The sequence below is a fragment of the Cricetulus griseus genome, chromosome 4, assembly GCF_003668045.3.
Source record: "Cricetulus griseus strain 17A/GY chromosome 4, alternate assembly CriGri-PICRH-1.0, whole genome shotgun sequence".
Taxonomy (NCBI): domain Eukaryota; kingdom Metazoa; phylum Chordata; class Mammalia; order Rodentia; family Cricetidae; genus Cricetulus; species Cricetulus griseus.
In genome coordinates this window covers 88,676,130-88,698,720 of record NC_048597.1, presented here as the reverse complement: position 1 = coordinate 88,698,720, position 22,591 = coordinate 88,676,130, and the positions used below count along the sequence as shown (strand labels likewise).

The 22,591-nt window shown below is 46.7% G+C and overlaps 2 protein-coding genes across 3 annotated transcripts; both read left to right on the top strand.

Moving 5' to 3' along the window:
• Nucleotides 1-404: 404 nt before the first annotated feature.
• LOC100773525 (CD209 antigen-like protein B) lies at nt 405-8,315 on the top strand. 2 transcript variants are annotated; one of them, XM_027415815.2, is made up of 10 exons: nt 405-450; nt 556-642; nt 947-1,036; nt 1,445-1,531; nt 2,302-2,385; nt 3,574-3,657; nt 4,963-5,049; nt 5,471-5,622; nt 6,992-7,101; nt 8,165-8,315. In XM_027415815.2, exons 1-10 carry the CDS (start codon nt 405-407, stop codon nt 8,313-8,315), a joined length of 978 nt encoding a protein of 325 aa, XP_027271616.1. The 2 variants fall into 2 exon arrangements, with proteins under 2 accessions (XP_027271616.1, XP_035300232.1); XM_035444341.1 differs by lacking the exon at nt 947-1,036.
• Nucleotides 8,316-16,368: 8,053 nt separating this feature from the next.
• LOC100773244 (CD209 antigen-like protein D) lies at nt 16,369-22,389 on the top strand. The gene is made up of 5 exons (XM_035444367.1): nt 16,369-16,414; nt 17,558-17,632; nt 18,285-18,436; nt 20,787-20,896; nt 22,236-22,389. The coding sequence occupies exons 1-5, from the start codon at nt 16,369-16,371 to the stop codon at nt 22,387-22,389; spliced, it is 537 nt and encodes a 178-aa protein (XP_035300258.1).
• Nucleotides 22,390-22,591: the final 202 nt, after the last annotated feature.

The following is a 22,591-nucleotide window of genomic DNA, read 5'->3' as shown; positions in this document are numbered from 1 at the left end:
AATCTGGAGCCAGCTATGCAAGAAAGCCTGGAGTTGGAAGGAAACTTGGAAGATGGGGTGTCGTTCTACACTCAGCATAGGTGGAAAGGGTATAACAAAATGGATTTATTGTATAAGCTATTGGCTTTGAAAAGGCACCCATAACTTGACCACACCATGAACACACCAGATTTTTCTGCTACGAAACCCCAAACTTTCCAACCCCTCCCAAAAAAAAAAAAATCTAAACCTTTAGTTATCTGGCACAAGATAGGCCATGTGAAAGGTGCAGTCCCTCCCTCAGGCTCTTCCGCAATTCATGGGCTTCCTTTTTTCCCCTTCCTGAATGAAAGGACACTTAGAGAACACCAGGGGATAAAAGCTGTGGTCTCCAGCAGTCCTGGCACCAGGGGACAGCGGTGACGATGAGTGACTCCACAGAATCCAGAATGCAGCAGCTGAGTTCTGTGGGTGAGGCTAGGCTGGCATTGTGGGAGCCTGGTGAGGGAAACCAGAGGGGGTGGCTTGGGGTTGAGCCTGCCCAGGCTCTGACTGACTGGCGCTGTGTTCCCTCAGATGATGAAGAGTGGATGGTCAGTGACATCAGGTGTTCTAGTAAAAGTTCCAGACTACAACCAAATTCTGGAATCAAGAGTTTGGCAGGTAAGCAGGGAGAGGGGCTGAGGAAAAGCAGAGAGCATTCCTCAGAATGGGTCTTAAAGAAAGAAGGCTAGGGCTCTAAACTTCTGCTTCCTGGGAAGATAAAGGCTGGAGCAGGGGCCTAGGGGAGAGATGGCCTGCTGTGGAAAGAGAAGGCAAGGGAAGGGAATCATAATGGATCATGTGGCGGTAGACTCCGAGAGTCTGGATTCACCGGCTGGTGGCAGAAGGATGCTGATCACCTGTTCTGGAATCAGCATAAGGTAGGGACATCATCATACTTAAAAGTCCACTTTTTCTCTGGCAGGACGCCTAGGACGAGGTCAAATCCCCTTGATCTTGCTGCTGTTCTCCTTCCTGTTCCTGGCTGGGCTCCTGCTGATCATTCTTGTCCAAGGTCAGGCACAATGGAGGCCTCAGCCCTCTGACCCAGCTCTTCGGCCAGGGCCTTCTTTAGGTCTAGAAGGGACATGGGGAGTGCAAGTGGAGGGCATGTCCTCTAAGGGTGCCCCCATCTCTGGTGTAGGACAGAAAAAGAAGGGAGACATGGGTGGATCCTCTATCCTGGATCCATTTCTTCTTATGGCTCAGCCTTTTCTGAGTGGTAGGTTTTCTAGTCTTCTAATGGGATTAAGGAAGAGTTAGTGAGAAACTGTCCTAGACTCTGGGGTAACATGTGTCTATACTCCTATCTCAAAATAAATAAATAAGTAAGTAAATATGACAATGTCTCAGAGAATCCAGTGCAGGACTTGGCACACAGAAGGTATTTAATAATGAAACTTTTTTTTTTCCTTCCTCACAGTTTCCAAGACCCCAAACACCCAGGGACAGGAAGAATCCAAATGTGAAGAGATCTACCAGGAACTGACCCAGATGACTAACAAACTCTGTGAGTGACCAAAAACCAGAAGTGCCGGTGCCTTGGGATGGCTCCGTGGGAAAGGGGTCAACTTCTTAAATTGTCAGATCTCTTTGAGCTTCAGTTTTCTCCTCTGTGAATTGAGACCACAGGGTAACAATAAAAAGTGATACTTGGTACTTACCAAGATTGTGCACACAGTAGGAACTCAGTGTCCACAGAGGCTGTGTACACAGTAAGCACTCAGTGTTCACAAGGGCCATGTACCTAGTAGGCATTCGGTGTCCCCAGAGGACATGCATGTACTTGGCATGCACACAACAGACACTACATGTTCACAGGGGCCACGGACACAAGGGATAGTCAATTAAACAATTCTCTCGGTCTTTGCCCTGATTGTTAAGCCCCAATTCTTTCAATCTGAAGGATAATACATGGGACTCCTGGGATTGGGGAGGGGGAGGGGATGTGGAGAGAGGAATGGTTCCCCAGGATGCTCTGTCACCCTGGAGGGCCTGAAGGTTAAACAAAGAGCATGGGCATCCGAGTGTGGGTTCATCCTGAGCAGCCCCCTCCCTGGGACCAGACTCTCTTCTGGGTGTTCAGTTTCCCCATCTGCAGAGCAGATTAAACAAGACATCAATCAGAAACACACACACACACACACACACACACACACACACACACACACACACACACACACACGCTTTTTAAAATGACACAATGTCCCTGCTCCCAGTGTAGATTGTGGTGTACAGTAGGTATTTAATAATAGCAGGGGTTTTTTTTTCTTGCCACAGTGTCCAAGATCCCCACCTTCCAGAGGCAGAATGAGTCCATGCAGGAGATCTCTGCACAGCTGACAGAGTTGAAGACTGAACTACGTGAGTGAGAAACTGGAGGCCCAAGGCCTTGGGTCTCCGTAGGCGGTCAATTTTCTTGAGCCATCAGACTTCTCTTAGTCTCAGTTTCCTCATCTGTGGACTGAGACCACAGAGTAGCAACAAGGATGATATGTGCTGGTTACAGGGACTATGCACACACTGGGCCCTTGAGTTAAAGAGGTTGTGCACGGGTTAGGCACTCAGTGCCCACAAGTGCCGTGCATACATCAGGCTCTTAATGTTTAGAGATTCTTAATGTTCAAGTGAAGTCAATGTTCAAAGTGCTATAGATACTCAGCTAAGCCAATCTCTTGGTGTTTGAACGTCCTGAACTCTAAGTCTGTTCTTTCTAGTCAGAGGAGATGGAAAGGGACTCCTGGGCTTTCCTGGGGTTGGGAGGGATTTGGGAAACAGGAGGGAATGTTAGATTAAGCTTGTGAGGAAACTTGGCGGATTCCATGGCAGGCGAGGTTGACCGGGTCAGAGGAACAAACAGGCCAGACAGACAGAGCTTAGTGAGAAGTAGAAAGGGGAGGTGGTAGGAAAGAGAAAAGAGGTAAAGAGACAGAGATGGAGAGAGGACAGAAGAGAAGAGGGAGACTGCCCCAGGGGAACAGCAGGAAAGAGTGGGAAGAGAGCATAAGTGGACGGGGTCTTTCTTTTAAAGGGGTCCTTTGCACCTGCATCCACACTAGTAGTCATGGAACCCTGGGTTGACCAGGGTACTGCCTGAGTGCATTCTGACAAGTGACAGGGGCAGGCCAGCATAATGCCTGAATCCTTACAGGGAATAGTTCCCCAGAGTGCTGTGTCAAGGGAAGATCTTCACTCTGGAGAACTCGAAGGTTGAGCAGAAAAAGGACATGGGCTTCCAAGTGTGGGTTCATCCTGACCCACCCTCTCCCTGGGACTAGATATCCTTCTAGGTGTTTAGTTTCTCCATCTTCAAAGGAGATTAAACAAGACATCAATCAGAAACCATCCCAGAAGCTCAGGCAGTGGCCTGTGCCTGCAGTCCTAGCCACTTGGGAACTGGGAAGGGAATGCTCATTTGTGCCAGGGAGTTTGTGACAATCTGTGACACAGTGGGTTCCATAAAACATAACTAAAGATCCCCAGGGACACAGTGCAGGTCATGGTACACAGTAGGTATTTGATAATGGCAGTTCTTTATTTTTCTTGGCACAGACTCCAGGATCTCCACCTCCCAGGGGTGGAATGAGTCCATAAAGGAGATCTCTGAACGAGTGACACAGCTGAAGACTGAACTCCGTGAGTGACTAGAAACCAGGTTCTGAGGCCTCAGGTGCCTATAGGGGTCAATTTTCTTGAGCCATCAGAGCTTTTTATTCCTCAGTTCTTATTTCCTCATGTGAATCAAGGCCACAGATGGTTGGCACTTGATGTTTACAGAGGCAAGCACCCAGGAGGTATTCAGTGTTGATAGCAACCATATATACACTAGGTACTCAGTGTTCATAAGGACTATGCATACAGTAGTGCTCAAAGTTCACGGGGGCATGCACATGGTAGGTACTCAGTGTTTTAGGGATCATGCACACAGTAGGTACTCTATGTTCACAGGAACCTTGTGCATATACTAGGCAGTCAATGTTTTAGGAAACACACACACAATAAGTACTCAATGTTCACAGGGGCCAGGCACACAGTAGGCACTTAGTGTTCATAGGGACCAGATACACAGTAGGCACTCAATGTTCACAAAGCCTGCATTGGCCAGGTTCTCTGGAAGAACACACTTTATAGAAGGAATAATGAATAAGTTGAGAACCCGGTAGCCACTCAGTCCACAAGTCTGGATGCCTCAGAGTCCCAGTCTGGGGACCTGGAGGATTCCTGGAGAGACGCAGACTTTCAGGTCACAAGGAAAGGCTGAAGGGACTGTTAACAACAATTGCAAAACACCAGAGACAACAACAGGATAGATGGGAAGATGGACCAACAGCAGCAGCCCTGCCTTTCCCTTGGCTTTTGTATGTCTGGGCCAGCGCTGGGAGGGCCTCCCTATCCTGTGACTCTTCCCTGGAAATACCCTCACCTCCCCTGTCCCTAGCCGTGTCTCTTGGTCCATTCCAGATCCAATCCCATTAGGCATCACATGTGCCATGAACACAGGAGGGACTCCATCTTTACTGAATTTGCATACTCAGTAGGCAGCCAACGATCACAGAGTTATGCACAGAGTAGGCTTTCAATATTCACAGGTATCATCCACACAGTAGGCACTCAGTGTTCACAGGGGCATGCACACAGCAGGCACTCAGTTAAGGCAGTCTACTGGCTCTGTTCTGAGCTCTAATACCCTATCACTCACCATCCAGGAGAGGAAGTGGGGCCGAGACTCCTGGGGGTTAGGTGTCACATGCCCCAAGTCCAAGCTGAAACTAAGGAATGATGCATCCTTCTGCCAAGGAATTTGAGAGGCTTTGGCCACAGAGTGAGGTGCATCTCAAAAGAAAAATGGCATAATGGCCTTGGGAGCCCAGCTCAAGTCAATGCATACAGTACTTGTTTAATAACTGCAGTCCCCCTCCCCCTCTTTTTTTCTTGGCCCAGTTTCCAGGATCCCCAGCTTCCAGGTACAGAATGACTCTAAGCAGGAGAAGATCTACCAGCAAGTGGTGAAGATGAAGGCTGAACTCTGTGAGTGAACAGAGGCCTCGAGACCTCAGGCAGTCTTTCCTGTGGGTTCCCTCCTACGTATTAGCACTTGGTGTTTACAAGAGTCATGCCAACAGAGAGCACTAAATGTTCACAGGCACCATTTACAAAGCAGGCACTTGTGTTCACAGGGGCTGTGCACAGTGGACACTGAGTATTCGGTGTTCACAAAGGCCATGAGCCCATCTCTGGCCTCTGTTCTGAGTTCTAAACCCCTCCTTCTTACAGTCTGGAGGAAGTGGGCCTAGGACTTCTGGAGTTGCAAAGGGTCATGGGAGGTGGGAAGGAAATGGTTCACCAAGATGCTGTGTCAAGGGAGGGCCCTGGCTCTGGAGAGCTTGAAGGCCAAGCAGGAGCACAGGCATCCAGGTGTGAGTCCATCCTAATCCACATCCCCCAACAGCCCGCCTGTGTCGCCCCTGCCCCTGGGACTGGACGTTCCTCCTGGGAAACTGTTACTTCGTCTCCAAGTCCCAGCGGAACTGGAACAATGCTGTCAAGGCTTGCCAGGAAGTCGAGGCTCAGCTAGTCATCATCAAAAGCGATGAAGAGCAGGTACATCTGGTGGGACGCCATCCTGGGCTGGCCTTGCAGCTGGCTCCTGATTGCCTGGAATTAAGACAATTTGCCAGAGTTATGTGAGGGAAAGAAGAGTAGAAGTGGGGGATCCCAAGTCCTTGGCGTAGAATCCTGTACTGAAGATTTGCGAGTGTTTGGGGGACACCTGGGATGCAGTAGATACCAGCTCTGTGCTGGTTAGTATTTAGCCACCTATTCTCTGAGAGACAAAGTGTTGGTGTGCAGCCTAATTAGATAGCTCAGGAGATAAGGGTGCTTGCCACTAAGCCTCACAGCCTGAGTTCAGTCCCTAGGACCCACATGGTAAAAGGAGACACCTGGCTCTTTTAAGTCGTCCTCTGGCAGACATAATAGCACTGTGGCATATGCATGGCCCAGCCAAACTGACATATAAGTAGATGTAATTCAAAGAAAAAGGAGCCCCTGGTGTGGGGCTGCATCACAAGCTTGAGGACCTGAGTTCATATCCAAAGAAAAAGGAGGAATGAGATGAATTGGCTCAGCAGGTGCTTGCTGCCAAGTTTGACAACCTGAGTTTGATTCCCCTGGACCCCCATGGTGGAAAGAGAGAATTAAGCCCCAGAAGTTGTCCCCTGACCTCTACATACATGTGGTGACATTCATATCCACCTATACATATGCGCACACATATTCATACATATAGGTACATACATGCATGCATACATACATACATAGACACACAACTCTGACACACAACATGCTTGCCAGTTGCCCGAGTGTAAATATTGTCACTGTGGGTAATATCAAATTTATAATGGGATGTCACTGAAGAGCAGAAAAGATATATTATATATATATATATATATATATATATATATATTAATATATATATATATATATATATATATATATATAGCAACCATGAATTAGTATAATCTGCTTCCAGAACATTAAAGGCAATCATGAAGAAATTCTATAGACTTACTCAGAATTCTTAAGAGAGATTGTGCAACATTAGCAGGTAAGTTTGGCGAGGCCAGCTGTGTGTTTCCTTTTTTTAAAATATGGTGGTGTTATTTTTTAGACAGTAGCCCTGTAGCTCTGGCTGGCCTGAACCTCACAGAGATCCTGTGGAGTTCTGAGATTAAAGGCATGTGCCTCTATGTCCAACCAGCAGGGTACCACCCTGTGCCAGAGTGCATGTGCCTATAGTCTCCAGATGTAAAAATAGCTGATATCATCTAAGCACACGTGAGAGCTCGTGGCCGAAGAGAGGAAGGGGAAAGACCAGATAGCAAATAGAACTTCCTGCAAGAGTTTGGGGATGCACAAACTGAAAGTATGGGGGGAGATCCCCCCTGACTCTCCTCCTCTTCTCCTCTAGACCTTCCTGCAGCAGACTTCTAAGGCTAAAGGACCAACCTGGATGGGGCTGTCAGACCTGAACAAGGAAGCCACATGGCTCTGGGTAGATGGCTCACCTCTGTCATCCAGGTAGATCCAGGAAAAGGGGCAGAACCTGTAGAGTGTAGACAGGGCTTTGATGCTCTGACTTGAGCCATCTTTGGGGCTCAACCCCCTCCCTGGCCCCTTAGAAATAAAGCTGCCACATTTGCTGATGGAAGAAGGTCTTCCTACCCATGCATAGACAGAATAGCAGCAAATCCCACCATCAACGTAGCAAGATGCTTCCCCCTGAGGGGTATGGATTTTAATGTAGGATATTAATAGAAAATATCAAATAAAGTAAGTCCAGGGTGAAGGGACTATTACCATGGGAAGATGGCCTGTTGGGTTGGGTATATAAGTGTGTTTATATAGTAGCATGATGGAGTCATGGGTTTGATCCCCAGTACTGCATAATCTGGAATGGTGGCCCATGCCTATAACCCCAGCACTTGGGAGGTATCAGGAGAAAGATCAGAAGTTCAATGTTATCTCTGGCTACACACTGAGTTCTGAGCCAGCCTGGGCTGCATGAGACCCTGTCTCAAAAAGGAAAGAGGGAAGAAGGAAGGGGACAGTAGGGAAAAGAGAGTGGGGGGAATGGAAGGGGAGGAGGACAAAAATCGCTTAAAGGAAGTTTATAAAGATGCTCCCAGATCTCACAGCAGGACACAGAGAGCTTGGGGAGGAGCCACAATAGGTCAGAATATAAGGGAAGGACACACAGTGGAAAGAGCCCTATTTTGGTGTCCACACAGAAGAACAGGAGAAACAGGCTTAGCATCTATTAGCTTGCCCTCAGGGTCCTAATCCCCAGCTGACTGGTGCTTGGCATGGGCCAGGTGCACTGTGGTCCAGAGTACAAGAACCCAGTAAGGAAGGTGGAGTCCAGATTGGTGGGTTTACATCTGAAAACCACTCTCTCAATATAAAACATAACTAGAGTCAGAATCCAAAGCCACCTGACTCAGGCATGTCCCTGAATTCAGAACAAGGCCCACCTACCATATGCATTCTGGGAGGATATGAGACCTTGAGTTCCAGAAAGCTAAGAACGTGGTTCCCAGCAGGCCACTGGAGCAGACTAATGTTTTGTTGACTGACTATCCAGATTCCAGAAGTATTGGAATAGAGGGGAGCCTAACAACGTTGGGGAAGAAGACTGTGTGGAATTCTCTGGGGATGGCTGGAATGACTCCAAATGTGAACTCCAAAAGTTCTGGATCTGCAAGAAGCCTGCAACCCCATGCACTGCTGGCTGAGAGCCAGCTTGCCTCAGTTGCTGCTTCCATACTATTCTGCCAGGTGAATGGACATGTCTCATGTTCGTGCCAGCTCATCGCCCTGCCTATTGGCCTCAGTATGTTGACAAAAGCACTGAGATTCTTTTTTTCCAGAAGAGTCCTCATCCTCTGTGTGTACCCTGCTTTCCCTTCTGTTGATGTGATAAATATGCTCTGACAAAAAGCACTTGCATTCCAGGTGACAGTCCATCACCAAAGGGCGGTCAGGATGGTGGGAGCTTGAGACAACCGGGCACATCATAACAACAGTCAGGAACATACAGAAATACGCGCATGTATGCTCACTCCCTTGCGTTCAACTCAGTTTCTCCATTCATACAGTTGATGACCCCAGCCTAGGAAATGGTGCCATTCACAGTGGGCTGGATATTGTCTAATTAAGACAAACACACACACACACACACACACACACACACACACACACACACACACACGAATTAAATAAGGTAATGAACCCACTAGCTCTCTCCTCACTTAGAGATTCATGGTGGATTGTGGGAGGATCTCCCAGATTTCTCCTCAGAGGAGAACATGTTTCCCCTGCTTCTAGACAGTCTGTTGGAGGCAGCCGTTACCTGTCAACCAGTTAAGGCTCACACTCTGATGTGAGAAGCTGCCTTCTTCAACGTGAGACTCCCTGCCTGAGACAGAGCAGGTGTATGAACACTGTAGTCTTTTCTGTTCCTCTTTTTCTTAACAAATATGTTTGCATTACTTTTTCCATGTGGTATCTTGGATGTACTTCTCTTTCTCTTCAGTCCCAAATGTCACCCATGGGCTGGCTGTGCTAGATGATGAACCTGTGCCTTTAAATGTCTCAAGGTCTAACAGCCTGCAGAAACCAGGCCCCTCTCCCCCATAATTGACCAGCTCAGCTGGGAAGAGTGAAACTCTCAGAAGGAACAAGCAATCCCAAAACAGAGAAGACCCAGTCTCCTTAGGGGTGTCCCTAAGGACTCTGGGACTGGCAGAGCCTATAAACAAAGTCCCTCCCTACCTCTGCATCCCTGATCTTGAGTAATGATCAAACTTTCGATGCCAGCAAACCATGGATTAGCCACCCCTGAAGCTCCTCACAGATTCTCCCCACCTCTCCATCTACCCAACTTTGTATTCTCTCTCTCTCTCTCTCTCTCTCTCTCTCTCTCTCTCTCTCTCTCTCTCTCCTTCCCTCCCTCCCTCCCTCCCTCCAAACACAAAAATGAAAATCAGAACACATAAGCAAAAGACCAATAGGACAAAATAATTATAAAACGAAACAGTTTGTTTTATGTTGATCATCTATTTCTGGGCAAGGAGCCAGTCCGGAAGTGGAGCTAATAGACCCAGTAACACTCCATTGGAGAAAACGGATTTTTCCCTTTGCCAGTGGGTGACAGTTGCAAACACCTTCTCAGTTAGGGGTGGGACCTTGTGTCCACTACCCCCCCCCCAGTCCTGGGCCTCCCGTCTGGTTTGAACCTGAGGACCAGTTCATTTGAGTCACATAGGTCCCTTCCTACTTGCACACGTGAATAGAACAATCTGATTGCACCACAAGTCAGCCGAGGTTCCTGTGTATTCTCCTCCCTGCCCCCTGCCTCTGGAGGCATCGTGACAGCTTTTTCTGTTTCACAGCTGAGCAGTCAGACACTTTCTTAGCCTTTTTTTTTAATGGGGTGTTCCTTTCTCTCCTGCAATTATGACAGGTAGCTTCATTTTGTGTCCCTGCTATTCATCGTCTGTATTAACATGACATTCCACAGAAAGCAATCTGTTTATCATAGTGTATTCACAGTTGTCCTATCCCCAGTGTATTCCCAGTACATCAACAATGTAGCCAACATATCACCCAACATCCCCAGTATGTCCCCAACGCCCAGTTTTTAGTTCCAGACTAGATCTCAGAGTGTCTCTGCCATCCTTTGCCTGCTGAGGCCCTGAGCCCACTTCTCCAAAGCCCCTTTCATGTATTTCAGCTTTGTGGTTGTAGTTAAGTATCCAGGGCTAGTGAGGTGGCTCACTGGATAACATCATTTGCCACCAAAACTGAGGACCTAAGTTCAAACCTCAGGGATCCACTTGGTGGAAGGAAAGAACTAATTCACCATAACTTATCCTCTGATGTTTTGCAGCCTGTACAGGCATAGAAAGGCACACATGCACACACATGCACACACATGCGCGCACACACACAAATGAATGTAATATAGAAAAAATAATTAGATACCCATGGTCACCACATCATTTGGTATTTGTTTATGAATGACTAGATATCTTCTCTTCCATGTGAGCATTTATAAAAAAAAATTTTATTTCACACTTTCTAGTGATTGTTGTAAAATACAGAGGACATCCAAATGCCTTTAGCAAGCTGGCTCAGCAGATAGAGGTGTTTGCCAAACAAGCTTGATGACCTGAGTTTGATTCCTAGTCCCATAGTGGAAGGGAGAGTGATGGACATGTGCAGGTTGCTCTCTATCCTCCACATGCCAGGGTATATTCTCTCTCTCTCTCTCTCTCTCTCTCTCTCTCTCTCTCTCTCTCTCTCTCTCTCTCTCTCTCTCTCTGTGGGTGTGTGTGTGTGTGTGTGTGTGTTTATGTATGTTTCTCTCTGTATCTTTCTGTCACTCTCTCCCCTCCCCCTCTCTCCAGTAGACATACCCCTTAAGTGTTTCAGAACCCTATAAAGAGTTTCTGATTTTGTCAAGCCAATAAATAACCCACTGTCTTGTCCCTACACTTCCTCCCTCCCAATCAGTCAGCTGCAGCTGGGTCACACTAGTGTTTTCCTGCTCTGCTTTGCACAGCACATCTTCCCAGGAAATACATCCATCATCCCTCCCCAGGGCATCCAGAAGAGACTCCACACACAGCAGCATGAGCTAACTCACAAGTTGAGCTGGATTCTACAAAAAGGATTTTTCAGGGCCAAGTGAGAGGGTTGAGCAGGTGAAGGTGCCTGCGGCCAAGCCTGATGACCTGAGTTTGATCCCTGAGACCAATAATGTGGAAGGAGAGAGCTGACTTGTCCTCTGACTTTCACATATTCACAGTAGCATTGCTTGGGCGCATGCACGAGTGCACATGCGTGTACACTTGATCATAGTCTTGCCCATTGTCCTCTCTTATCCCTTCACCTTCCCACATAATCCTATTTCTTCCCAAGAAGCCCCACCTTTTTTTCTTTATTTCTTATTACCTTATTTATTTAGTACATGTACCTATACAGGGCAGTAGCCCACAGTACATGTGAAGATCAAAGGACTTGTAGGAGTCTGTTCTCTTCTTCCCAGGCTTTGAACTCAGGTTGTCAGGCTTGGTAGAGTGTGTCTTTACCTGAGCCACCTTTCTGGCCCACCCACTGCTGTTTTCACACCCTACACTGGGAACCGGAATTTTGTGTAGTAACCAATGGCTTTTGGGAGCATCGTTACCTACATATGCTGGATGTCTCCCTTCAAACTCATTTTGTATTATATTTTTAATTAGCTTACAAGCTATTACAATTCCATATGTCTTTTTCATCCCTCAATACCCCTACTAATCCCCCCTACCGTTCCACTCTCATCCTCGTGTGAACCTTCCCACCACCAATATCCTCTGCCACACTTCAATATTGTGTGTGTTCTATTAGCCCCATCCTTTAATGCCCTTTCCCCAGCCAGTGGCCCCTTTCTAGATTCCTGGTCTTTACAGGCACAAGTTAAACACAGACATCTAGAAATTGAAGCTAAAATTGCATGCAAGAAGGAACGTGTGTTGTTTGTCTTTCTGGGTTTGGATTGCCTTATTCTGTACACTCTTTTACCTGCAAACTTCATAAATATGTTTCTCTCTACAGATAACCCAATCTCCGCTGTGTGTTTGCATCATATTCGCCTTACCTATTCACCAGCTGATGAACATCTAAGTTTACTCTGCTTCATAGCTGTTGTGAATAGGGCAGCCATGAACATGGATGCACAAGGATCTCTGCTTGGGGGAGACAGAGTCCTTTGGGTATGGGCCCAGCAATGGTATGGCTGGGTCACATGGTAGCTCTGGGTTTAGCTTCTCCAGGACCCTCCATACTGCTTTCCATAGTGTTGCACCAGTTTCCCTTCCCATCAGCAGTGAATAAGTCTTCATCCCCGGCATCCTCATCACCACTTTTGTTGTCATCTATTTTTCTTGTTCTTAGCCATTCTGACTGAGGTAAGATGGGGCCTCAGAGTGGTTTTGATTTGCATTTCCTCATGGGTAAAGATAGGAAAGAGTTTTTAAAGTGTTCATTTGTCTTTGTTTTTTACTTATTTGTTTTGGGAGTTGTCTTTGTTTTTGAAGACTGTTCAGTTCCGTGGTTCAGTTTTGTTGATTTGTTTGTTTTCTTAAGGTTTTTTTTTAACTCTTTGTATACTCTGGATATTAATTTGTGGAATGTATAGCTGGTGAAGATTTTGTTCCCTTCTGTGATCTGTTCCTTCATTCTGTAACAGCTTCCTCTGATAAATAGAAGTTTTTTGGATTTCATGAAGTCTCATTTTGCAGTGTTGACTTAATTTCCTGACCTACCTGAGTCCTGAATATAGGTATAGGTATATCCCTCCCTATACCAATGACCTACCTGAGTCCTGGCATATAGGTATAGGTATACCCCTCCCTATACCAGTGTTCTTAAGAGTACTCCCTACTTTTCCCTTGGGCAGTTTTAGAGTTTGGAGTCTTATGCTAAGGCCTATGGTCCATTTGAAATTTAGTTTTGTGCAGAATGAGAAATAAGGACTTACGTTCCTTCTTCTGCATGGGCATTCCCAGTTTGACCATCACCATTTGATGAAGAACCTGTCTTTTCTCCAATATGTATTGTTGGCCTTTTGCCAAAAACTCAAAATTGCTATAGGAGTATGGAATTATGGCTTAGTCCTCTATTCTATTCCATTGATTTGTTTGTGTTCCTGTGCCAGTACTACAGTGGGTTTTTTTTATTACTATGGCTGGGGCAGCAGTCACTAAGGCAGGCCTCTTCTGTAAGATCACTATTGACAAGCTCTGTAATTTTTCCAGAAGATGTCCTTAGAGCTGATTTGCCAGCATCTCACACAATCTGTACAGGCCTACAGCTGTGACTGTGGCTGTGGCTATGGCTGCAGATGTGGCTGCGACTGCACTGGATGCACTGTCTGTAACCAGTCCCTTAAAATTGTTGAAAATCATATTTAGAAAGTAGTTTGACAATATGACCATTTAGAAAAACAGCAATAGTCGGTTTTCCCCAGGGTCTGTGACCTCCCCCTCTATGGATTTTGAGCAAGATTTACAGTACCAGTCATGAATTCCTTTCTGAAACAGAGGATGTCTCAGTGCGGTAAGAAAAAGTTGGTTATTCCCATAAAAGTCGTGTAGCTATTACACCAGTGGCCATGTCTTTTATAAAGAGAGTATTTATTTTATTTTTAATTTTGTATCTATTTGAGTTCAGGTGCTGTGGTGGCCAGAAGTATCAGATCCCCAGGGGCTGGAGTCACAGGCAATTGTGAGCTGTCTGGCATGGGAGCTGAATTCAGATCCTCGGAAAGAACAGCTTACATCCTTAACCACTGGGCATCTCTCTAGACCCAAGACACAGCTACCTTTTAAGAAGTCAGCATTGACACATTTAAAACTATTATCACATTTTACTACATAGGAGACTAGCATTAGAAGACCCCGAGTCCAAGGCAAATGAGAAATCTGTATTTTGCCTTGACATAGTGCTATAAATCTGTAACTAGTACCAAATGTCAACTGAAGTTCTCAGAAAGGAAAACAGCTGTGCTTGTCTTAAAGATTATACATGGCTATGACATTGAGGTTTAACTGTTACCTTGACAGACCTAGAAGCGTCTAGGAAGAGGAACTCAGCAAGGGGTTGTCTACCCTGCACCGATCTGTGGACGATTGTCTTAATTAAGGAACTGATATGGAAAAACCCAGCTCACTGTGGGTGGCACATTCCCTAGTGTATAAGACTGTGAGAGCTGAGCTGTGTACAGACAAGTAATCCAGCATGACTTACTCACCTCCCCTCTTGACCTTGATGTGATGTGTCAGCTGTCTCCAGCCCCTGCCCAGTGAGTTCTTTGTAATGATGAGCTGTAACCTGGAAGTGGAAGGTGAAATTAGCCCTTTATCCCCTAAATTGCTGTTTGTCCCGGTCTTTTTTATCAGAACAATAGAATTAAAACTACAGCAAATGATAAGTAACTGAGCTCCAAGATTGTGGAGAGTGACCAGAACCAAAAAAACCTGAGCCGTGTTTAGTCCCTCTGAGACCATTGTTGCCCACTCTGTACCTGCCCTACCATAGCTATGGCTGCAAAAGCTTTTAAAATGCATTCTTAGAAGAGCACTAGCTTCCCTCAGTCCAAGAACTAAGAGCATCACCAGATAGCTTCTTATATTTGCAGTAGAGGTTTCCCTGTTTCAGCCGGAACCCACCTACCTGTGTTTCCCTACCTTGTCTTTGTTCTACAACTAGTGAAATCTCATGTGGCCACTGCGACAGTAGAACGTGGTATTTAGGGCAACCTGAGTGTGTGCTCTTGGGACCTGGTCATTCATATTTGGCTCCAGATAGACAGTTTATTCTATTTCCCATTCTTTTCTACGTGAGTGCTATATTTTTGAGCCAACAAAAGTTAACATAAAATTTTATTTTAAGTTCATAAAATAAATGCAAGGCCAGAAAATATACTAACTGGTCATGGTAGGTGTGCATGCTCTCTGAGGCTGAAATTACATCACACGGGTAGGATAGTGTGGGGGTTTTCATGCCCACCTAGATGCTTACGCATGCATGCTCTACACCACTCCAATAAAAATGTCAAATATTCTCATAATATTAAAGTCTTTTTATACCTCAGCCACCTGGTCAATCTCTTTCCTTACCCTTTAAAGTCATCTCCACTTCAGATTAATAGTGACAATCAGAGGCTGGGAAGGTGGCTTAGTCAGTGGTGCCTGCCACACAGCATGATGAACTGAGTTTGGACCCCAGTGTAAAAATCCATGCATGGCAGGGTTACGTCTGTAATCCCAATACTGGGGAGGCAGAAACAGGAGGATTCTCTGGGCTCACTGGACAGCCAGTCTAACTGAATCAGTGAGTTCAAGGTTCTGTGACAGCCTGTGAAATGGGTTAGCACACTGGCTCAATGGATAAAGGCACTTGCCTCTAATCCCACTGGCCTGAATTTGACCCCCAGACCTCACATGGTGAAAGAAGAGAACCAATGCCCAGCCTCCATGGGTTTCTTTGCTACCCATGAAGACTATTCCAGTTTGTGAGAACAACAAAAGTATGTAGCCTTTCCCACTCAATATGTGTTGACCATTAGGAAACTTTCTCCCCCTTGGGACTATTTTATCCCCCTCGGTTTACAGTGAGGACCGTAGAGTCGGATCACCCATGTTCAAATGCCAGACCACCATTAAATAGCTGTGTAACTGTGGGCTTGTTACATAATCCGACTGTGCAGAAATGGAAAACAGATCATTTGCTACAACATGGAGGGGTAAAGTGGGTACATCCGCAGCAGGCATGACATTAATAGGACAAGGTTGATTCCATCCAAACATCAAAGTCAGCAGAAATCACAGTGAGTCAGGAAGCCAGCAAAGCATGAAAGAAAGTGCATGGGGGGGTGGGGGGACAGGCTACCGCCAACGTGGGTGAACCCTCTCGGCACAAGTGGGAAGGGAATAGCGAAGTAGGTGTTCTCTATGGCCTACTGGCTTTTATAGAAGCACCCCAGAGTTTATCACAATTGGAATAGACCAGATCTTTCTGCTACGTACCCCAAACTTCCCAAACCTCTCCCTAAAAATTCCTGGTTTATCTGGCACCAGATGTGCTGTGTCAGGAGTGCAGCCCCTCCCTCGAGCTCTTCCACAGTCAACACTCAGTTCCTTTTTCTCTTCCCATAAGAATGTCTAGGAAGCAGGCATCAGCGGACAACAAATAAAAGCTGTGGTCTCCGGCAGCTCCAGACACGAAGCAAGAGCAATGACCATGAGTGACACCACAGAACCAAGGCTACAGCAACTGGGCACTCTGGGTGAGGACGGGCTGGGACTGTGGGACCTCAGCAAGGAGTCCTGAGGGGCAGCTAGCTCATGGTTGAGCCTGCCCAGGCCTTGACTGATGCTCTGTTCCCCCAGAGGATGAAGAGAGTCTGATCAGTAGCACCAGGTATTCTGTTGTCAGCTCTGGACTACGACCAGATTTTAGAATCAAAAGTTTGGCAGGTACAGCAATGGTGAGGGGCTGAGGAAAAGTGAAAACCCTTCCCAGAAGTGGGTCCTGGGAAATTGGAATCAGGACTCTAAACTTCTCAGTCTTAGGGAGATGGATACTGGGGGTGGAATCCTGGGGCACCAGGCTCTAATACCACTACCTTCTCTCCTGCAGAGTATCTGAAGCATAGCCACAAGCCCCTGGTCCTGCAGCTGCTCTCCTTCTTGTTCCTGGCTGGGCTCCTGCTGATCGTTCTTGGCCTAGGTCAGGCACAATGGAGGCCTCAGCTCTCTGATCTGGCCCTAGAGCCTGTATGGGGAAAATGGGAGTGCAAGTTGGTAACACAACTTTTGATGGCTTCTAGGAACTTCTCAGAGACACCTCCCTCATCTCTGGTGTAAGAGAGCAGAGAGCAGGGACACAGAAAAGAGCTGTGGCTTCATTTTCCTAGTGTTTGGGTTCACCCTACTCTGGTTGTCTAGTTTCCTGGCCTTTAAAGGTTATTAACCAAGGACTGGAGAGTTATCTCAGAAGTCATTCCAGAGGGCCTGAGTTTGGTTCCCAGCATAAGCATGGTGGCCCACAATCATCTATAACTCCAGTTCCAGGGTATCCAACACCCTCTTCTGTTCACTCAGGTACCAGACAAGCACACCTGGTTTATATACATACACAGATGCAGGCAAAACGCTCACATACATAGAATAAAACAATCAAAAATTGTTTAGTAACATCAGCCAGAAGTTGTTCTAGACACAGGTGGAAGCATGTGACTGAAATCTTAGCTACTTATGAAGCTGAAAGCTGAAATAGCATGAGGACATATACCCAGGGGAATCAGTAACAACATAGTGAGATGGCTCTTTAAAAATTGACACAAAATCCCAAGGGACTCAGGGCAGGCCATGGCAAAAAGAAGGATTTAATAACAGCAGGGATTTTATTTATTTCTTTCTTGGTTAAGTCTCAAAGGTCCCCAGCTCCCAGGTTCAGGACAAAATCTACCAGGAGCTCATGCAGCTGAAGATTGACGTGCATGGTGAGTGACCAGAAACAAGGGATCCGGGCCTCAGATCTCCATGGGAGAGGAGCCCATTCCCTTTAGTCATTCGACCTCTCTGGGCCTTAAGTTCCTCCTCTGTGAACTGAGATCACAACAGAACACAGAGGATGAGATTGGTATTTACAGGACATGTGCACAGTAGGCACTCAGTCTTCAAAGGAATTGTGTGCAGAATAGACAGTGTTCACAGGAACCACTCAAGCAACAGACACTCAATGTTCAAAGGGGCTGTGTGCACAGTAGGCATACAATGCTCACAGGGACCATCCACACAGCAAGCACTTGGTGGTCACCAGAGTCTTGCACACAGGGGGCATTCAGTGTTAACAAGGGCCATACACATTGTGGGCCTTCTAAGTTTGCAGGGGCTGTGCACACAGTAGGTACTCAGTTGAGCTAGTCCTGGCCTCTGTTCTGAACTCTAAGGCCCTACTTCTCCATGTGTGGAGAAGATGGGCTTAGGACTTCCAGATTCATCTGGGTGAAGAAGAAGGTAAGGAAAGAGACGGGAAGTGCTCCTCAGAGTGCAGTGGTGAAGAAGAGTCCTAGCTCTGGCGACCTTAAAGGCTAAAGAGAAATGGGAGCAAGGGCTTCTAAGTATGTCCATCTAATCTGCTTCCCCCAACAGATGGATTGTGTCAACCCTGCCCCAGGGACTGGACGTTCTTCCATGGAAACTGTTACTTCTTCTCCAAGTCCCAACGGAACTGGCACAACTCCGTCACTGCCTGCCAGGAGGTGGGAGCCCAGCTGGTCATTGTAGAGACTGATGAGGAGCAGGTACACTGGTGGGGCACCACCCTTGTCTGACACACACATCTGGCTGTGGTCACCTGAGAGTGAGACCATTTGTCAGACAAGAATCTTGAGTAAGATGCAGTTTTTTCTACTTGAAGAGAGAAGGGTAGGAATGAGGGTCCCATGTCCTCTCTGGGGAACCACACACAAGACTTCAACATTTCTAAATGTTTTGCAGAATGCCTAAAATCTAGTTTCTATCCTGCGTGCCAGGCAATATTGAACACCTTCCTCACCAAAGGATAGATGTCCTGCTAGAGTAGAAACTAGGGAGATGTCCGTTAAGAGGGTGCTTGCCTTGCAAACACAAGGACTTGAGTTTGAAACCACAACTTGAAAGCTGGTCGTGGGGTTGGAGGCAACATCTCAGTGGGTAAGAGCGCTTGCTGGTTAGCCATGAAGGCCTGAGTTGGGAGCCTCAGCATCCATGGGAAGAAACTGCTCGAATGTGCCTCTAAGCCCAACGTTGGGCATGAGGCCTGCAGACAGGAGGATCCCTGGGGTTTGCTGAGTGCAAGCCTCGTTCCAAGCCCAGTAAGAAATCCTCATTCAAGAGAGCTAAGTGGAAAGCAGTACAGCAGGATGCTTAATATCTTCCTATGGCTCTGCATGCGCACTCATGGTTACAAATACCTGCACACACATATGCGCATTCACTACAGAGAGAGAGAGACAGAGACAGAGAGAGAGGGGGTATCATGCCCACATCTTTAAAATATATAATACTTTTATTATTTGATACTTTCATACATGCTTACAATGCGTTTTGATCCTATTCACACACACCCACTTCCTTTAACTCTTCCTGAATCCATCGTCCATCCCCTCCCAACTTCATGGCCTCTCCCTCTTTGTATATCCCACTGGGTACAATTATGTTGCCCAGATACTCATGTACATGGAGCTATCCACTAGAGATTGACCAGCCTATCAGTTTTAAGAAAACTGACTTTCCCTCCTCGCCCCGAAGACATCAGCTTTCCTCATGAACACCTCCCTTCTCCATACTGCAGTGTTTGCAATCTTGATCTTGTGCAGGCAACTGTAACTGCTGAGAGTTCATGAGTGCAGCAGTCTGTTATGCCTCCCCAGCCTCTGGCTCTCACAATCTTTCTGCCCCCTCTTCCTTGATGCTCCCAGAGCCTTAAGGGTAGGTATCACAGAGATGTCCCATTTGGGGCTGTGCACGCCACAGACACACTTATCCCCTGCACTTTGACCAGTTGTGAGATTCTGTCTTAGCCTCTATCCACTACACAGAGACACTTCTCTGACGAGGTTTGAGAACTATACTAATCTCCAGGTACAGAGACATGAATTTAGAGGACAGTGTAACAGTATTTCCCCTTAGCAAAATAATAGCAATATGTTTACCCCTGGGGCCCATAAGCTCCCTACCCACGGGTTATTGCCCAGATTTAGAGTGCCAAGCGTGTGTTTCCTCTTGTGGGGTGGGCCTTAAATCCAAGTAGAAAGCAGGTGGTCACTCCCATAGCATTCATGCTGATGCTCACCCATGGGTATGTCTTGCCAGGCTGGCCATTACTGCAGCAATGGTGTTCACTGATGAGTAAGACTGTTGTTGATGTTTCTCCTGTAGCAGCCATGTAGCACCACCAGGTACTTTGAAAGCTATTAGACCCACCCTTAATGCCTGTATGGGGAGGCAGAGACAGCATATCCCCTAGTCTTGCTGAGCCACTAGGCAACCTGACTTGGTGAGCTACGGGTCCAATGGGAAATTTATCTCAAAAAATAGTAGAGGGCAATTGAAGAAGACACCAGATGCTGGCATCTGATCTCCATACCCATTTGCACATTATATGTCACAAATATGGACACACATATACATAGAGACACTATACATATACACACATGCAAAACAAAAGGAATCTTAATGTATAGTGCTTCCTGTTCCTTGGTGTTTATCCTCATCAATGGGATATCACCCAGTGCAGAGCTGTACAGAGTGGGTATGCATCTTTAGCAACTACGAACTGGTATGAATGCTTCCATCACATTAAAGTCAGTCATGAGTGAATTCCTATAGACGTTTTCAGAACTCCAAAGACAAACAACACTGCAGCAGTGCTAAGTGTGTTTGAAGGAAAATCAGCTATGTGTGTCTATGTGCCATAGTCTGTCTGCCTATAAGGTAGGGTGTGTGTGTGTGTGTGTGTGTGTGTGTGTGTGTGTGGGTAAACAGCTGCAACCACCTAGGTACCCATGAGTGCCCAGAAGGTAGAAGGTCAGATTGCAAGTAGAACTTTCTGTAAGAGTTCAGGGAGATAAACGCTCTCCTCCTTAGACTCCTCCTCCTGCCCCACTGCAGACCTTCCTGCAGCAGACTTCTAAGGCTAAAGGACCAACTTGGATGGGGCTGTCAGACATGCATAATGAAGCCACGTGGCACTGGGTGGATGGCTCAACTCTGTCACCCAGGTAGGTGGAGAATGAAAGGTACACTCTGTACAGTGGTATGGGTATCTCTGACACTTACTTGAGCTGCTTTGGGGCTTCCCACCCCCCTGCTCCCTAGCCCCTTAGGAATAAGAGCTGCCCACATTTGCTGATGGAAGAAGGTCTTCCTACCCATGCATAGACAGAATAGCAGCAAATCCCACCATCAAAGCAGCGAGAAACTTACCCCTGAGGGGTGTGGATTTTAATGCAGGATATAAATAGAAACTATCAAATAAAGTGAGGCCACCAGGTGAGGGGACTATTACCATAGAAAAGATTGGGCTAGCTGCTGATTGGAGTGGCTGCCTGACAGGCATAAAGCCCTGGCTCTGTCCCCAGTACTCTACACCAAGTGTGGGTTACATGACTATAAACCCAGCATTTGGGAGGTAGACATGGAAATCAGAAATTCGAGTCCATCCTTGGCTACATAGTGAGTCTGAGACCAGCCTAGGCTATGTTAGACCCTATATCTAAAAAAAGAAAGGAAAGATGAAAGGAAAGGAAGGGGAGGAGAGGCCACGTGCACTGAGGGAGGATGTGAAAGCATTGAGCTTCAGGAAGCTCAAACTGTGGTTTGTAGCATGCCATTGGGGCAGACTAATGCTCTGTGGACTGGTGTTACAGTCTGTTAGTGAGGGTTACTATTGCTCTGGTGAAACCCCATGGCCAAAAACAAGTTGGGGAGGAAAGGGTTTGTTTGGCTTACACTTTCACAGCTGTAGTCCATCACTGAAGGAAGACAAGAACTAAAGCAAGGTGGAAGACTGGAGGCAGGAGCTGCAGAGGCCATGGAGGGTGCTGCTCACTGGCTTGCTCTCCATGCCTTACTCAGCCTGCTTTCCTATAGAAGCCAAGACCACCAGCCCAGGGGTATTCCTATCCATAATGGGCCAGGCCCTTCCCCATCAATCACAGATTAGGAAACTGTCCCACAGGCTTGCTCATAGTCCATCTCATTGAGACATTTTCTCAGTTTAGGTTCCCTCCACTCCACTCCAAAGACTCTAGCCTGTGTCTAGTTGACATAAAACTAGCCAGCACACAACCCTTTCTTGCAGGGGTGCCACGGCAGGAACCAAGGAGCAGAGAGAGAGGATGGCTACACTCCTTGACTCGTTTCAGGCACCAGCCTGTGAAATGATGACACCATATTCGTGTGTTTCCTCATCTCAATTAACCCTGCTTTTTAAATCCCTCATAAATATTTCCACAGGCCAACCTAATCTTACAGTGTCTCATTGAGACTCTAGTCTCCAGTTATTCTAGATTGTGTCAACTTAACCATTAAAACTAACTGTCGAAACTGACTTTGCAGCTTTGAGCAGTATTGGAATAAAGGGGAACCCAACAATGTCGGAGACGAAGATTGTGCAGAGTTCTCTAAGGATGGCTGGAATGATCTCAAATGTGATTCCCTGAATTTCTGGATCTGTAAGAAAGCCTCAACCTCATCATGCACCACCAAGTGAAAGCCAGTCCATCTCAACCTCTGCATCCCAAACTCCAATACCAGGTGGATGAACTCAACTTGTGCCTGTGCCCCTTCTCCTTGTCTGTTGGCATCAGGATTTTAATAAAAATGCCTATTCTTCTCAGTCAGATTCCTCATCTCTATGGGTTGGGCCCACTGCTTCCTTCCAATTCCTTTTCCAGGGTGGGGAGTGGTTCAGG

What these genes read in the sequence shown, in the direction of transcription:
- LOC100773525 (XM_027415815.2), top strand. Translation starts at nt 405, where the DNA reads ATGAGTGACTCCACAGAATCCAGAATGCAGCAGCTGAGTTCTGTGG. An exon ending in GCAGCAGCTGAGTTCTGTGG is followed by an intron (nt 451 to 555) that starts GTGAGGCTAGGC and finishes GTGTTCCCTCAG; the next exon opens with ATGATGAAGAGTGGATGGTC. An exon ending in GAAGATGAAGGCTGAACTCT is followed by an intron (nt 5,050 to 5,470) that starts GTGAGTGAACAG and finishes ATCCCCCAACAG; the next exon opens with CCCGCCTGTGTCGCCCCTGC.
- LOC100773244 (XM_035444367.1), top strand. Translation starts at nt 16,369, where the DNA reads ATGAGTGACACCACAGAACCAAGGCTACAGCAACTGGGCACTCTGG. An exon ending in TAGAGACTGATGAGGAGCAG is followed by an intron (nt 18,437 to 20,786) that starts GTACACTGGTGG and finishes GCCCCACTGCAG; the next exon opens with ACCTTCCTGCAGCAGACTTC. An exon ending in GGCTCAACTCTGTCACCCAG is followed by an intron (nt 20,897 to 22,235) that starts GTAGGTGGAGAA and finishes CTGACTTTGCAG; the next exon opens with CTTTGAGCAGTATTGGAATA.